General features: G+C 40.8%; 1 protein-coding gene across 1 annotated transcript in view; it reads left to right on the plus strand.

Annotated features, from left to right (window-relative positions):
• The window catches only part of lig3 (ligase III, DNA, ATP-dependent), a 19,587-nt gene continuing 3,585 nt past the window's right edge, over nucleotides 1-16,002 (plus strand). Inside the window, exons 1-17 of the mRNA XM_086309489.1 lie at nucleotides 1-404; nucleotides 2,022-2,602; nucleotides 3,741-3,869; nucleotides 4,572-4,790; nucleotides 4,898-5,049; nucleotides 5,176-5,342; nucleotides 6,073-6,150; nucleotides 6,972-7,140; nucleotides 9,234-9,389; nucleotides 10,337-10,468; nucleotides 10,580-10,659; nucleotides 12,832-12,919; nucleotides 12,997-13,074; nucleotides 13,204-13,327; nucleotides 14,978-15,120; nucleotides 15,225-15,299; nucleotides 15,563-15,709. Coding sequence (XP_086165615.1) covers nucleotides 2,050-2,602; nucleotides 3,741-3,869; nucleotides 4,572-4,790; nucleotides 4,898-5,049; nucleotides 5,176-5,342; nucleotides 6,073-6,150; nucleotides 6,972-7,140; nucleotides 9,234-9,389; nucleotides 10,337-10,468; nucleotides 10,580-10,659; nucleotides 12,832-12,919; nucleotides 12,997-13,074; nucleotides 13,204-13,327; nucleotides 14,978-15,120; nucleotides 15,225-15,299; nucleotides 15,563-15,709 — 2,490 coding nt within the window. The 5' untranslated portion in view covers nucleotides 1-404; nucleotides 2,022-2,049. The remainder of the gene's footprint in view (nucleotides 405-2,021; nucleotides 2,603-3,740; nucleotides 3,870-4,571; nucleotides 4,791-4,897; nucleotides 5,050-5,175; nucleotides 5,343-6,072; nucleotides 6,151-6,971; nucleotides 7,141-9,233; nucleotides 9,390-10,336; nucleotides 10,469-10,579; nucleotides 10,660-12,831; nucleotides 12,920-12,996; nucleotides 13,075-13,203; nucleotides 13,328-14,977; nucleotides 15,121-15,224; nucleotides 15,300-15,562; nucleotides 15,710-16,002) is intronic.

Consider the following 16,002-nt stretch of genomic DNA (forward strand, 5'->3'; position numbering starts at 1 on the left):
GCCCATGCTTCTTAGCCTACACACTAGCCCCTTTAGGATTGCTAGTTGTGTCAAGTTAATCGGGGTTAAGCAGAGAGTTTCCGGAAATGGTTGCTTGTCTTTTAAAATAAAGCGCGAAGTTTCCTTTTGGACACAAATTAGGGCACCTCTTACTATTTTTGTAAGAGGACGGTTTCTTGCAATTAGTACAACGGAGTTACATACGAGTCGTAAATAGTCGGAACTGTTCTCAATCGAACTACTACAGATTTCAGTACTTTTATTTTTGCGGAGCCAAACCGGAAAGGCTTTGCATATTTAAATTGCAATTACGCTGACTTAACGTCGCTGGGCTGTTGGCTAACAACAATGAGGAGTGCTAGCAGTTTAAAGCGTCCTATTACCGTTTACTCGGCTTCTCTAAGGTACAGTACATAAACACGTGTAGCACTTTTAGTAGCATGTTAAAGTATTTGTGATAACTGGTGTGCAGTCTATTAAGTCGACGTGATAATTTCCTTCGAGCGTAGAACAAAGTGAGCATTGCTAATGCTAACGTTAGTGAGCATATCCACTTGCCTTTGTGTCAGCAAACTTACACGTCGGATGTTTTGGAGGTGCGCTTAACGTTAACATTTAAAAATGCACGTTTGTGTAACTGAATAGGCACGCTGTTTTTTTTTCTTTTTTCAAATATGCGTAAATATTAAAATAAGTCAACGTGTACTTTGTGTCTTTTCCAAAATCCTTTATTAGCCTTGAACTGAAAACATTGTGTTGCATTAAAGTCACTACAGTAAAGAATAAACAAGATAGAAAAACTGTCCAGTGACACTCTAGAGCACTTTGATACATCTGTGTTCGTTAATCCTTTAAATTTTAGCTGTTTGCCATTATTCCAAAGCTTATATATGACATGTAATAGTCTTTTACTTTTTTTGTTCTGTCCAACAGGGTAATCCGTGTGCTCTTTTGTTTTTTGTAGATTTGTGTTAGAGAATTGTAAGGTCATGTTTGTATGCATGGAGCATCCTGACCTTTTCCTTGTTTACTGCCTACTGAAATCTGTGTAATTTATCGTCGAAATGTAGGGCTTTTTTTTTTTTTACTTAAAAACTCTGAATGGAGCCACAGAAGATATTGGAGCCTTATAAAGAAGGCTACACAGCCCATTACTATAAGTCAGCCTATCAACGTTACTAATAGGTGGAGGAAACAAAATTATTTTCCCACATGCGGCTACTCTGCTGCAGCCTAGTTATGCTTATCTGGAACTGTTAGTATTTTCATTATGATAATGCCATTTGTATATAATTTTTGTAAGTGTTATTTTTTTAATCTATTTATTTTATTACCAACAAAAATTTTTGAAATGCAAAAGTAGCCTATTTTGACAATAAATAAAACGTATAACAACACAATAGCTTTAAAAGTAGTAAAACAAACAAAAAACGACCAGTCTAAGTTTCATTTTGTGGGCTTTTTTTTGTTTGTTTTTCTGTTTGTTTTTTGGATTCGTAGTCCATTTCTTCAGGGATTGCTAATTGTTTTGTCAAAGCCACCTGGAGCCACAAGAGCGGGATCAAAGAGACTCATGTGGCTCCAGAGTCGCACTGATTTAGGTCAGCATTGCATGAAGTAATTCAGTTGTGTCGTTAAAAACATTTTTATATGAATTTTATGTAAGTGCTGAAATATTACAAATAATGTTTTGTCATACTGGCCCTACTAGCTTTCCATTTATCATTAATATTTTGGATTATACAACTATAAATTGTATTAAATTGCCTTAAAAAGGGATCCAATGTAATAAATTTGCCTTTATGAACCCTGCAGAAGCCCTGTGAATGTGCAGTGGGAAGCAATGTTACTGCCTAACTGGAATCAGGAAATTTACACTTGCAATGAATGCATAACATATTGCTGAGTCAGTGAACCTTTTATTAGAGCTGTTAGCATTAGGTTTTTTTTAGTATATTGACGTACCTTGTATTTAAAAGAAAGCTGTGTCATTAACCATTATATCCTTTTGCTTTTTTTAGGTTCTGAACTGTTCATCATTGCAACTTAATGCAGAAAACTCTCATTTTATTGCTTCAAAAGACTATCTGCGTAGTCCTAAATCCCAGTGGAAAACTTGTTAGATGTCAGAAACACTTCAGGTTGTGTAGGGCCTTTTCTGTCTATTCATGTGCTGAGCGTCTACCTTTGTCTTTTCATGAGTTACATTTTACAAGGAAAATCTCTGCATTATCCTCGGTATCCCAAAAGCACAGTCTTCTCCCAAACTATCCTCCCTGGCTTTTCCTGCATCAAAGTTTCTCCAATCAGCCGGATATGGCAGATCAGAGGTTTCTCGTTGAATATGCCAAACGTGGCACAGCAGGATGTAAGAAATGCAAGGACAAAATCCAGAAGGGAATAGTGCGCATAGGCAAAGTTGTGCCAAACCCTTTCAGTGAGTCTGCAGGGGAGATGAAAGAGTGGTACCATGTGAAGTGTATATTCGAAAAGCTGGAAAGAGCCAGAGCCACCACGAAGAAGATCGAGGATATCACCGACCTGGAGGGCTGGGAGGAATTACAGGATGCTGACAAGGAGATCATAAATAAACACGTTTCAGGTACAAAAGCCACTCAAAATGTAAATTTCACATTTTTAAAATGCTTTTTATGCAGAAAAATTGTCTGTGAACATACATTTATTGTATATTTAAACCCTTCTACTGCTCACAGGCAATATTTAAGCCTTGGCCAAAGGAAAATTTTACCCATTGTTGGAATCAGATCAAGCTCCTGTGTTCATAAAGTCAACAGTCAGTGAATCTCAGCTGCAGTGCACTTTTGATGTGACCTGATCTATTCTTGAAATTTCAATTCACAATCCCGCAAATCAGTTGAAGTGCAGCAGCTGACTGATATACTAGTAGTATTGTGAATACATGTGGGATACTGACATGAAACCAGTGGTGTGGCTCACATCTTCCCGCCCAGTGTCAACTTACTTGTTGTACCCGTACAGATAATTAGATGGCCGTTCAGTGAAGGCATGGCAACATGTTTACTTAGTGTTTGTCAAGTGAAAGCTGCAATAATGTGTCAAAAATATTTGTCAGTAATTGACTCGCCCATTTATTGTATATTTATTTATAGTTAAACTGTCATTAGGGAAAATGAGATTTAATTTGGATTTATGCATCTATATTAAATCTATGCAGGAGCAAACCCCTTTGAAACTCTATGCTGTAACCTGATGTATGCCTTCCTGGAAATGTAACTGAACATTATTGTAATTGTGAATTGTTTTGATTTTTTTGTAATTGACTGGAAGACAGTGGATCAACTTGAAGCCAGAAACTCAACAGCTAGCATTTTGGTTGCAGTGCAAAAGAGACACAAGTATAAATGCTGTAAGCAGCGTTGGGTACTTGCATAGGTTGTGTATAGATTTAGGGCATACATGCAACTTGTGCTTTCTTTGCTTCTCTTGAGGAAAATGATTAATTTCCTGGTTTCCTTGTGTAGGCTGTTAAATGCAGGTTACAGGATAATGAACAAACAGCCATAAAGACTGTAGGCATGCCCTGGCTTATGTATTCATATAGCATTATACAGCAAACTCTTTGATATGTAGTCTTGTGACAGCTAGGTCCCATACACATCACTTATGTGTGATCTCACTAGTATATTGTCAACATTAAATAAATAAGTTAGGGCATCTCAGGTCTTCTTTCTTCAAAATCCACTCCCCTTGTCTTGCAGACTTGATGGCCAAAGTTAATGCAAGTCCAAAAAAGAAGGTGCAGGCCAAGTTGAACACCACCGGTCAGCTGATGGCTCCCCCCGCTGACCCATCTGTCAATGCGCCAAGGAAGTTTTCAGGCTTCACTGGTGAGTTATGTCGAAATTCAAGTCACTCAGAAAAAAGAAAAAACAGTCCTTATTAATTATTAATTTACACGCGTTAACATGCAAAGAATTCACAAGATAGTCACTAGCAGTTGTGTAAACCAAATACGCACATCACTTACATGCTTCTGGGTCTTTTGTATGCATAGAATGAATGTTGTCAACCTGCCAGGGACTGCAGGTGGAAATGAGCCTGTGAGGCTAAATCTGGCAGTTTTCCATAATGGACCTAAATGCATACGTTAATTAAATTAAATTAAAATGAAAACACTTTAGAAAAGTAAACAAACTTATGTGGGATCTTTAAAGCGGTTTTCTGTTAGTAGTTTCCCTTTGCAGCTTATAGCTCAATTACAGGTATCCACAAGTCAGCAAACTGAAGCAATAAACAGGTGGAAGCAAAACTGCTTTCATATTCCCAGTGGTGATGTAAGCCACCAGTAATAAACTGGATTGAATAGGCAGGGAAACTCGTGCACTACAGTCTGAGGGCCACGGCCAGAATAGGAATAAAAATAATATGAATGTGGCGTGCTCTGAAAACAATGGTTTCAGCCAGTATCAGTGTTGTAGAGAATTCGGGCTTAAGTACAAAGGCTGACATTTTTCAGAATCCACTCCGGCCCCTTCATAGTGATCAATAAATCATGGTCTCTGCACTGTTCCCCTTCACTCTCCTTACAGCAACAAAGGCTGGCAGTTCTAGCAGCAGCCCTGGGGCGTCATCTTCCCCTGCCAATGCCAGCCAAGGCAGCGCGCTGTCCACCCAGCTCTGTGACCCCCAGCACAAAGACTGCCTCTTCAGAGAGTTTCGCAAGCTCTGTGCCATGGTGGCCGAAAACAACAGCTACAATACAAAGACGCAGATTATTGAAAAGTTCCTCAGGAAGGGCACAAGTGGAGGTAGCTGTCTCTCTCTTATTTTTTTTCTACCTTTTTCTGTATATATACAAAATCCAGCACGTCATCTTTACATTTCTGTGAATTTTCTCCTTTGTCTTCCATCCTAGATAAGTTCCACGGCGATCTTTACCTGACTGTGAAATTGCTCCTGCCGGGTGTTGTGAAAAGCATCTACAACCTCAATGACAAGCAGATTGTAAAACTCTTCAGCCGCATATTCAGGAGCAACCAGGATGACATGGTGCGCGATCTGGAGCAGGTCTGTCGTCCATAAATCGTCACTCTTACAGTATTTCGGTGTTCGAAGTGGACAGACCCTTAACACGAACGCAGAATTACAGGCTCTTGACATCGTGTCTGTTTTTGTTTCGTTTTTCCTTTTAAGGGTGACGTGTCTGAGACGGTGAGGATGTTCTTTGATGAGAGTAAATCATTTCCCCCAGCTGCCAAAAGTCTCCTTACCATCCAGGAAGTGGACGCATCCCTGACCCGACTTTCCCAGCTGACGAAGGAGGATGAGCAGCAGAACGAGCTGGAGGATATTGCCAAAAAGTAATAAAACACATAATCATTTTTTATATCAGTCAGGCTGAGTGTTAAAATGTTAAAAGATATGGTAATTCTTACAAATAACCCCAATAAGGCTGACCTTGGTGTTTGTAGCTGCACCTCTCCGCGTGACGTCTTTGCTTTACTGCCTGTAAAAGTTCCAATAGCTCCGTAGAAGCAGGAAGACGTACTTAGAGGTTCCATTTTCCAGTATTTATAGTACAATTATTTCCTTCCACTTATTATTTTTTTCTTATGGCTTTTTCTATTGCCTGCATTTGTGTACTTTTCCCTCCTTTATCGATTGCCTGCCTCGGGCATGTCTAACACAAACGCGTACCTTATCCCAAGATCTTTATTTGACATTCTCCCCTCCGCTGCAGCAGACACCAGGCTATGTTTGTTTGTCATAAATTGCATCTTGCAAGCTGTAAACAGACATGGACATTATTTTTTTGCTGTACCAACTAAAGGGTTTGCTAGCATACTATAACATTAATAGGGCAAAGCAAGTAAAGTGAACTTGCAGTGCTCAAGTGTTCGTCTTTCAGCTGCCTCTAACGAAGCAGGTTCTTTCTGAGGTGTGTGCAGCTTCCATTATTCACTTTAAGGCATTTTAATCCAATCATTTTATATTTGTCATTTGTTTGCTTTTAGATTTCGTCTTCCCGAAATGTTGTAATGCTTCAGAATTTGCTTCACAGTAATAGTCTGAATTTTCCCTTCCCTACAGATGCACCAGTAATGACCTGAAATGCATCGTTCGCCTAATTAAGCACGATTTGAAGATGAACGCTGGTGCTAAACACGTGTAAGTATCTTTGGATTATTTAGTTATTCTCTTTGAACATGACAGAGGCAGGTTTATTTTACGCAAAGATGGAAAGTCTGAATAGTGAGGCAGTTGCTTTAAAGCTGCATTAAATCTGCATTCTCTCAAATGACCAGAAGAGGGCAGCTCGTCCAGTTTCAAAAAGTCACTGTGAAGAAGGTTATGGAAAAACTACCCTGTGACTCCCATCATCCGTGTTTCTGTTCTTAATCTCTCATTTCAATTCATTTTGATCACAGTAACATCATTTTTGTAAATTATGGTCCTCATTAGAGAGAAAAAAAGGACAAAAAAAAGTGCACACCAGGATTTTTGTGGCTGTTGGGCAACGTTATGGTGACTATGACCATCTTGTCTGTGTAATTTATGATCTTTACCAACCTTTCATTCTTTGTGGTCATAAATTATACATTTCAGGTAAAGATATGTGGGCTTCTGTAAAAATAAACGTAATAAATCAAGGCTACAGATGCACTGAAAAAGCACGATCCTTGATCCTACAATGAGGGCATCTGTTAGGCACTGTTATGCTGCGTGAAGGCATTTAGAGAGCAGGGGTGCGCAGTAATTTTCCCAAGGGGACCACATGACAAACTGGGACTGTTGTGAAGGACTTTACCAGTAATTTATAAAGAGACAAAATTAATATTGAGCAGAATTGAGTTCAGCTTATTGCTCATCCCTGCCCTAGAGAGAAAGGACACTGCTGTGTTTTCTCAGTCAGATGCAGGCTGACCATCATGTGATCTGTGATTTTTATTTTTTTAATAGCAGCCTGTCATTGTTGCCTCTTTATGCAGCTTGGATGCAGTGGATCCAAACGCTTACGATGCCTTCAAGGCCTCGCGTAATCTGGGAGACGTGATTGAAAGGGTGTTAAAGAATCAGCAGGAGGTGTCCAATGGTTCAGGACCTAAGAAACTCCTCACTATCGAGGCCTCACTTATGACCCCCGTCCAGCCCATGTTGGTAAGGATTCCTAATAAAAAGTGTCAAATTATACAGTACAGATGCACATACACACGGTCTTTGTCTGCTTTTAATCTCCGAGTCTTCATGTGAATGCAAAGCTGAGGTGTTTGAACCACAGTGATGTAAAAAAAAAAAAAGAAAGAAGAAGAAGAAGCAGTCACATTTAAAAACTATGTGAGCTAATTCAACTTAATTAACTCAATTAGGGAATAGAGGATGTCTGTCATCTGACCTTTCTGACCTCATAAATCACACAAGACACACATGCACAGTACAAAATTAAAATATTTACATAAGTATTAGCATACTTTTCCCCAAGCAATGGCCTCATTTATTTTGCCGATTTAATACACGTGTCAGGGGACGGGACGGATGTTACCTGTGGAAATAAACCAGGATATAAATTAGGGATACAGACACGGTAACAAATTAAAAGAAAAAGTTAACCCCTGACCCCGGTGTGTGTTAGAGGGAAGTGACGATACAGATGAATATAAAGTTGCCTGGAGTGATCACCTTTAACCTGTGAGGAAGCAGCTCTAGCCTGGTGGGAGTGGTCTATAAGAGGATTGGGTTAATCAGGGGTTTGATGAAAATGATGTGGATCCTGTGCTGCAGCATTCACAGCCTTCAGATGTCAGCCTAAATGAACACCAGAATATGGTCACTGTGTCGTACTTTGGTCAAAGGCAGTGAAGTTGTCGTAGCACAGGTGCTTGTTCGCATTTCGGTACTTCCACGTTTCTCTTTAAAATAGTCTAGACAAACATCTTGTTTGTAGATTGAGCTCTGAGCATGCCTCAAGGCTTCTGCAGCAGTAAATCTTGCAACTCGTACTTTTGTTTGCCGTGGTTCACTGCAAAAACATCACAATGTAGTGATTAGAGGTGTTAAATCTGATGTGTGCTCAAAGGCTTTGTGCAGTTCTGTATGCAAGGAAAAGATGTGGATTACAGAAAATCCTCAGTTTAGAAGGTCAGCTCTTCTGTCTGTCGTCATTCATCCTGAGCAAAAGTACTTTTCTGTGCAGCGGTCGTTAAGATGGCCATACATCAAGTCTAAACAAAGCAGTCCCAACTTCACACATTCACTGAGAGAACGACTGGCTATTCAGCTGAGTCACTCTGTCTGTTTGCAGCCTGCTTAAAGATTTAGCATGAGCCAAAGTTTACTTTATGTTAAGTTAAAATGTCTGAATATTTAGAGAATATATTGGTTTTTTTTGATGGTTTGTTACTCGACAGCCAGACACGCAGCAGCTGGATCCTACAGATAACTCTGCACTGCAGACACGTAACTGTCCCCAACCCATCCTGAAGTGCAAATATTAATTCAGCACGATTTAAAATGTGTTTTACAGACCATTAAATTGCACATTACACAGCGGCCCTTTAATTACACCAAATAAAAGAAAATGGAAATGCGCTGCAGCTATCCCCGCATCGCATTTTAGGTTACAAATGATTAGCACAGGCTGTTCTCTAACGATCCACAGGCGAGCAACTTCGGTGTTATTAGTTTTAACTTTGTTCTCCTAACATGAGCTGGCAGAAGATGAAGCGCTAGATCGTCTTTCAGTGGATACAAAATAGTCATTTAGGTTGGTGTTGTGTAAATGAGTAGTCACTTTGAAGTCATGGCAATAATAAATAAATTTTGGCCATCTTCTGTCTGTCCACATCATGTAGTTGCCTGCAAAACTTCCTAATGATTAAAGAAATTCAAGGTTTTCTAATGAACCAGGTGTGCTGCTGAGGTTCCCAGCAACAGAAACCCTGAAAGATCCCAGGAGGAGACTTAAATGTCACCGTTTGCCCTCTTTTTGGCGTATACTGACATAAACTTAAGTTTTACAAAATTTCATCACCTTCGTGGTTTCGAACTTGGTGATTCTCACTGGATGTTTTTATTAATGGTCTCATATTGTGAAGGAAATTGTTGAATCTACTGTTAATCCTACATGATTGATAACCTTTTTTTCTTGTTTGTCTTCTTAAATTGGATCAACCTTGGGAAACCTTTCATGAAAAGTAAGTTCACATAAAGCAATTAGAACTTCAGAAACGATTGTTTCCTTGTTGTGGTTTCAGGCGGAGGCGTGTAAATCCATCGAGTACGCCATGAAGAAATGCCCCAACGGGATGTACTCTGAGATCAAGTACGATGGCGAGCGCGTGCAGGTCCACAAGAACGGAGACAACTTCAGCTACTTCAGTCGCAGCCTCAAACCAGTGCTGCCTCACAAAGTCAGTCTTATCGCGCACATGCACAGACAGCACAGATGCAAATGTGCGGGCTCCCGGTCCGTGAAGCTATTTACTGATTAATGTAACAATGCTCATCAGGATGCAGTGTGTTCAGGTTTGCCCCGGCAGGATTAGCAGCTTAAAGGTATTTTCCCAGCGTGAAATTCAGACATTTCCCACAGTGATTTTCCAGCATTTGCTTTCTCAGCATGATGCACAGAGACTTAAACGTGCAGGAATAAATAGCTCTGCATCATGTTCATTAGCCCTTTGAAATTGCTTCGGTGCACACAAAACGCACTTCACAACAATCATAAAGAAGAGGATGCCAAGCATGGCACAAGTTGGAAAAAGCCATGTAGCTCTTGTGCGTGATGTATACACACCATATTTTTCCAGGCTTCTCATGTGGAAGTGCAGCCTATGCTTTCTGAGGCATTTTAAAGCCTGGTACTTGTTTTTATGGTGTCTGCGGTCCACTTTTAGTCCTCTAGCCTGAAGGCTTCAGACATTTTGTCTTGAGTGACCGTCTTGTCATTGCAGCCCATCAGCCAAATGGCTAATTATGCAGCCTCAGCCGCTGTAATTAGGCAATTTATGTTAATGCTAGGTTAACATTCTGTGGGGGTGGGAATGGAGTCTAATTACAACAGTCCAAGGTACCTAATGTTCTTTATTCTGATGAATGATAACGGCAGAGAACTGTTTAGATCATCCCCCACAGTGTTATAAAAGAGGATGGTGGGTACAAGCCTGAACCACGAGCATCAAATGTCTCATTTGATCTTTGCTTTTTAAAACATTTTTTGGTTGAAAATAATGCACTTTATTAATGAAACCTATTGTTTTTACAGGTTTGTGCTTGTTGTAATAGTTGTTGTTGTCACATGGTATTTGTTTCCACTCAGTAACTGAGCTCCCTGTGTGTGTCTGTGTTGATGTTTCAGGTGGCCCATTTCAAAGAATACATCCCTCAGGCTTTTCCTGGTGGCCACAGCATGATACTGGATGCTGAAGTCCTCCTAATTGACACAAAGACCAGTAAACCCCTGCCCTTCGGGACCTTGGGTGTACACAAGGTGAGAACACTGCAGCCACTTTATGCTCTTTGTTTTGTCACACAGCTTTTTTTACTTTCTCCCTCTTGGCTTTCTTGTCACCCCACAAACCTTCCTCTCCTCTCCCTTCAGAAAGCAGCCTTTCAAGACGCCAAGGTGTGCCTTTTTGTTTTTGACTGTATCTACTTCAATGGTGTGAGTCTCATGGAGAGGTAATGCTCTTTCAATCCATCCTTTGTCTCAGAAATGACTTTGCACTTCACTGTGCAGAGTAACCTCTTATGGGGATGATGCAAGCATGTCGTTTTTAACATTAATAGGCTGCTCTGTCCTTGTGGTTTGCTCACTCGCTGTTATGTGGTTAATTTGTGGTTTTATGGAAAGATTTCACTTTATTTGCAGTCCTTTTTTTCTAACGAAAGAAAATAATAACTTATTATCAGTACTCGAGCTTGTATGTCTGGAACAGGGGGACTTTGAAATGATTAATGAAGGACACTGAGGACCAGTCTTCAGCATCTAGTGACCTTCAAATTCACATCCACTTGAGCAAGAGTAGTTCATGTAACAGGGTGTCTGAGGATCCTTAAAAATCAAAATTAATTTATGCAAACCTCAGAACCAGAATCACATTTATTTCCAAGTAATGTGACTTTGTGTAACAGTGGTGCAAAAGAAAAATATATAACGGCTACTTTCAGCTGCTCCCTTATATCGAAGGTAGCTGTAGAGCTAATTGGAAGGTTGGGGATTGATCCCTGCTTCAGTCTGCATGCCTAAGTATCCTCATACAAGATGCTGAGCCCCAGTTTGCTGTTCACTGTGTTCATCCAAGTATAAATGTGAGTGAATGTTTGATACAAAAGCACAAAATCATGCTTGTGTGCTCAGGTAGAGTTTGATTTGGTACATACTTTTTTTTTTTTTTATGCCTTCCACAAATGGATTTTTCTTCCTCGCAGGAACGAACCAGAGATCTTCAATTTGTTGGACAAATACTTAAGCTGTTCTTCTATAGAGGCACTATGAGAATATATAAATATAAATTTTCAAATGTATATGGAGTGCAGTGGAGTCCAATGTGCAAATGTTAATGGGCTGAATAAGCATAATGGTGTGTTAATGGAAAACAGTGATTATAAAGTGAATCAGTGGAGGAGGCTTTGTTGAGCAGTTCCGCTGCAGATGGAAAGAAGCTGCTGTTTGAATGCAGTGAAGTATTGATCCCGATGGGTTTGCAGCTTCCTGCCAGAGGGGAGTGACTCAAAAACTTTATGTCCAGGGTGAAGCCTAAACCATCCACTTCACTGGGCATGGAGCCATGGGCCTCTCTCTTCTGTGGAAACTTCAGTTCTTTACTTTAATGATTCGGCTTCAAATGTTCCTTTTTGATAAAGCTTAGAGTTATGGCTTGATCAAGTGACCTTGAATCCTTCCTTAGTTATGCTCCTTTGGGCACTGACTACTGGGGGACTTCCCAGAATGCACTGAGCACTTCTCCAATACTCCCTCCTGCCAGAGGGGATTGGCTCCAGAATCTGATTGCCTGGCATCAGAGAGTTCATAAAAAGGGACCTTTTATAAGTCATAACTAGCTTTGACTAATCACCTCTCTCTCATGGTGATATGAGCCCCGTGAGTTTACCCACAATGCACTTTTTTAATGCCCTCCTGTGTATTATCAGACAACAGATTAAACATCCAGACTTCCAGTGCTTATTTCCTCTAACTGTATGTAATATAAGTTAAACGGTGAAGTTTTCCTATTAAAATTGTGACACATGTAATGATATTTATGCTCAGAGTTGCTCATAGAAATAATGGTATAAAGTATAAAGTTGATTTACACAGAGCTTAACTGTGTTTTCCACTCCTGAGAATTTCGTTGTACTTACTAAATTTATGAAGTTACTCTCAAAAAGTGCTGCACCCACCCTTAGATAATTCAAAGGCCTGTAACTGAGTGTTTTCGTAGTATAAAGGTAAAACTTTGAATGCCTTTATTGAATATACTTAAAGTTAAAAGAAGAAGCTTCTTTCAGCCGCTCCCTTATTCACAATGGACCTCCACAGCATAGGTGGGCATATTTTGTTTTGGCTGATTTTATCTGGTATCCTAAAAATTACTGTACCAAAACATTGGCTGATTCTGTGGGGCTCAGCTGGGAGGCACTAATTGATTCTTCGTGGAATAACCCACCAGCACAGCAGATCAGGTGAGGACTATAAAGAGCAAAAATGTGGAGGTGGGGATGCAGCAGAGGATTTTACCCGTGCGAGTGGAGTTTGAATCCCAGGCAAAGCCAGAAGTTTACAAACTTTTAGAGCACTGCGGAGAGAAAACGTGGATTTTCACGTGTCCGCTGGCTTTCTGTCTTCTTCAGGCCTCTGTGTGAACGCAGGAAGTTCCTGCATGACAACATGGTTGAAGTCCCCAACAGGATCCTGTTCTCAGAGATGAAGCACGTCACTGTAAGTATAACTGTGAATGCGTCTTTGTGCTGTATGCGTACACATGTTAAAAACGTGTGCGTCTGTGTGTGTGTCAGAGAGCAGGGGATCTGGCGGATATGATAACTCGTGTCATCAGGGAGGGACTTGAAGGTCTGGTGCTAAAAGACGTAAAGGTGAGTTGGTTCATTGATGACGGCGTTTGGTAATCAGATTTATTTACTGTTCAATTTCTCAAGTTATGCTTAAACTGTACGTGTAGCTGAAACATTGCGATGATGAGGCTTTATATCTGCGTGTCTCAGAGCACCTATGAGCCGGGGAAGCGCCACTGGCTGAAAGTAAAGAAGGACTATTTGAATGAAGGGGCGATGGCAGACACAGCTGACCTGGTGGTGCTGGGAGCCTTCTACGGGAAAGGCTCAAACGGTCTGTAAAGCCTTAACCATCTGCTTCATTAGGCATGGAGTCTTTTCCCATTCTTGATGCTTTATTTTATTCACCCTGACAATTCTGTTTCGCCATAAAATGAGGTGATTTAAGCCATTTTCACACATTTAATGGATCACTGAACTATAGACATTACCCAACAAAAGCACATGTGGGAATGCAAAGACCTCGTTGCACTATACTATCCAAATAGAGCACTTTTCTCTGGTTTATTTGTGATTTTTACACGTTTTAAAAGTAGAATGGAGGCAGAGCCTAAAGCTGTCAGGGCCTCTCTGTTCTGTGGAAGCTCCAGCTTGTGTTCAGGAGACAGATACCATCTTTACTTTAATGATTCGGCTTCAAATGTTCCTTTTTGATAAAGCTTACAGTTATGGCTGGATCAGGTGACCCTCAACTATTCCTTAGTTATGGACTCAGACTGCTTGGACATTTCCCATAATGCACCGAGCACTTCTCCAGTCACCCCTTTTCTCTCCTGGTGTGGTTAAATGCCGCTACTGCACGCCGTTAACTTTTGACTGATTTCTCTTTATTTTGTGGCCTCTTTCTGTGCTCTTTTTGTTTTACGCCCTCTTGTGGTGGATAGCTGTTCCTGCTTCCTGTTAAAGGGGATTTCTTTGTTCCTACTGTCACCAAGTACAGGCTTATACTGGGTTGTCTGGGCTGTAGTCTTTATCTTCCAGTACGATAGCCCACTGAGACAACTGCTGTTGTGAATTGGAACTACAAAAATAGAATTGAACTGAACTGAAATGAAATGTCTGACGCAGTCAGGACATTAAAGGCCTTTAACAAAGTGACATCTGATTGCGATGATCTGTGCAGTGCGAGTACAGCGTGTGTGTAATAGTCCAGTTAGTCCACACACGCTTCAGTCAGGCAGCTACTTCTCTTGAACAATTTTTTTCCAGCAGTGAGAATTAGTCTGATGCGAAATCTCTCCTGCTGTGTGCTGCAGGGGAAAAAGGACAGCTTCAGATGATTTCCTGACTGTATTCTCCAGACATTTGTTGGAGTTCATGTATGAAAACAGCTTTGAACGGTTAAGACAGTTTTACTTTTGCCCCCAACTTTTAATTTTGCTGTGAAAGACGGGGTCAAGCCTTCTGCAGGTGTGACACTTCACGTTCAGCCACAAAGCGAAAATATAAATACACGATTCTTGCATGTATTATGTTTAGATAGGATGATGAAATTAACAAGACAGCTCCGTTACTCTGGGAAAACATAACCAAATTGGAGGATTTCATATGAAAAATGTGCAGATACAGGCTGTTACATAAGGAGAAGATGCCAATGGGTGAAATAGAGAAGCAGGTGAGATTTGAAGCAGGGGCCATTGAGGAGGCTGGCTAATGAGTGTGCAACAACATAACAAACACAACGAGAAAGGTACAAGTTTTCAAAGCGTGCTTAATGAAACGACTCGTGTAGTTGAAAACGAGCTAATAGAGCAGAAACAATAAATCAGATGAAACGCTTGTCGTAAGAGGCTGTAGGAAGTGAGTGGGAAGGAGAAAAAAAGATAATTTGAAGAGGCAGGTTTTGAGAAGTCGGTGCTGGTGGAGAGACTATTCTGTGGGAAGCAGTTCACCTAATGCTTGCGCGTCTTCTTCTACCCACCAGGGGGCATCATGTCCAGTTTTCTAATGGGCTGTTACGACCCAGACTCCAAGAAATGGTGCACAGTCACCAAGTGCTCCGGAGGCTACGACGACGCCATGTTGGCCAGGCTCCAGAAAGAGCTGGATGTGATCAAAATCAGCAAGGTCAGAGAGAATCCACTTAGAGGTTAACCAGGAATATTGAGCTGATATCATAAAATTGAAAATTAATCTTTTGTGTGTCTGTGTGTGTTTGTGTCTTAATGTAGGAGCCAAGCAAAATCCCTAGCTGGTTGAAAATCATCAAGAACTATTATCCAGATTTCATTATCCGCGATCCTGAGGTGAGATGTCACTACTCAGCACATTTGGATTTCCCAGCGGGCCTGTTCACGCAGAGCACAGTTGTATATCTGGATACTGCACACCCTTTGAATGAAATTAGAAGTTGAAAGCGTCTCTTGCGTGTATCCACAGGAATTCCTTTAAATGAATTACCCCCGAAAAGCGCCGAGATAATGACGGGCTCTGAGATGGGAGGTGTTTTTAATGCATGCAGTGACCCTTTGTGGCTTTTATATATGATTATGTGTTTCCTGTGCTACAGAAAGCACCTGTGTGGGAGATCACAGGCGCAGAGTTTTCCAAATCGGAAATGCACACCGCTGATGGCATCTCCATCCGCTTCCCCCGCATGACGAGAATCCGCGATGACAAGGACTGGAAGAGCGCCACCAACTTGCACCAGCTTAAAGTAGGATATCAGCGTTTTTGATTTGTAGTGCTTGAGAAAGAATTAGCCGCTGCTCAGTGATGAAGTTTTATTGAGACGGCACAAAAGACGTTTTAGAAATCAGCCATTCATTTAAAACTGAGGCGTATCTTCTAGGGATGCTTGTTGCTAATTTCTTTCTATTGTAAAATATGATGGGGGAAAAATGGGAGGATGTGTAGTAATACAGGTGACGGGAGGAATGGAATAATTAATCCCACTGTTAAACAAAGCACCCAGGGGGACAGCATGAAGTATGATTGAAACGGCGGGGA

This window comes from Aulonocara sp. 'chitande type north' Nkhata Bay, linkage group LG10 (assembly GCF_057382095.1).
Source record: "Aulonocara sp. 'chitande type north' Nkhata Bay isolate Kocher_YH1m ecotype deep benthic linkage group LG10, A_spYH_male_GT1.1, whole genome shotgun sequence".
NCBI lineage: Eukaryota > Metazoa > Chordata > Actinopteri > Cichliformes > Cichlidae > Aulonocara > Aulonocara sp. 'chitande type north' Nkhata Bay.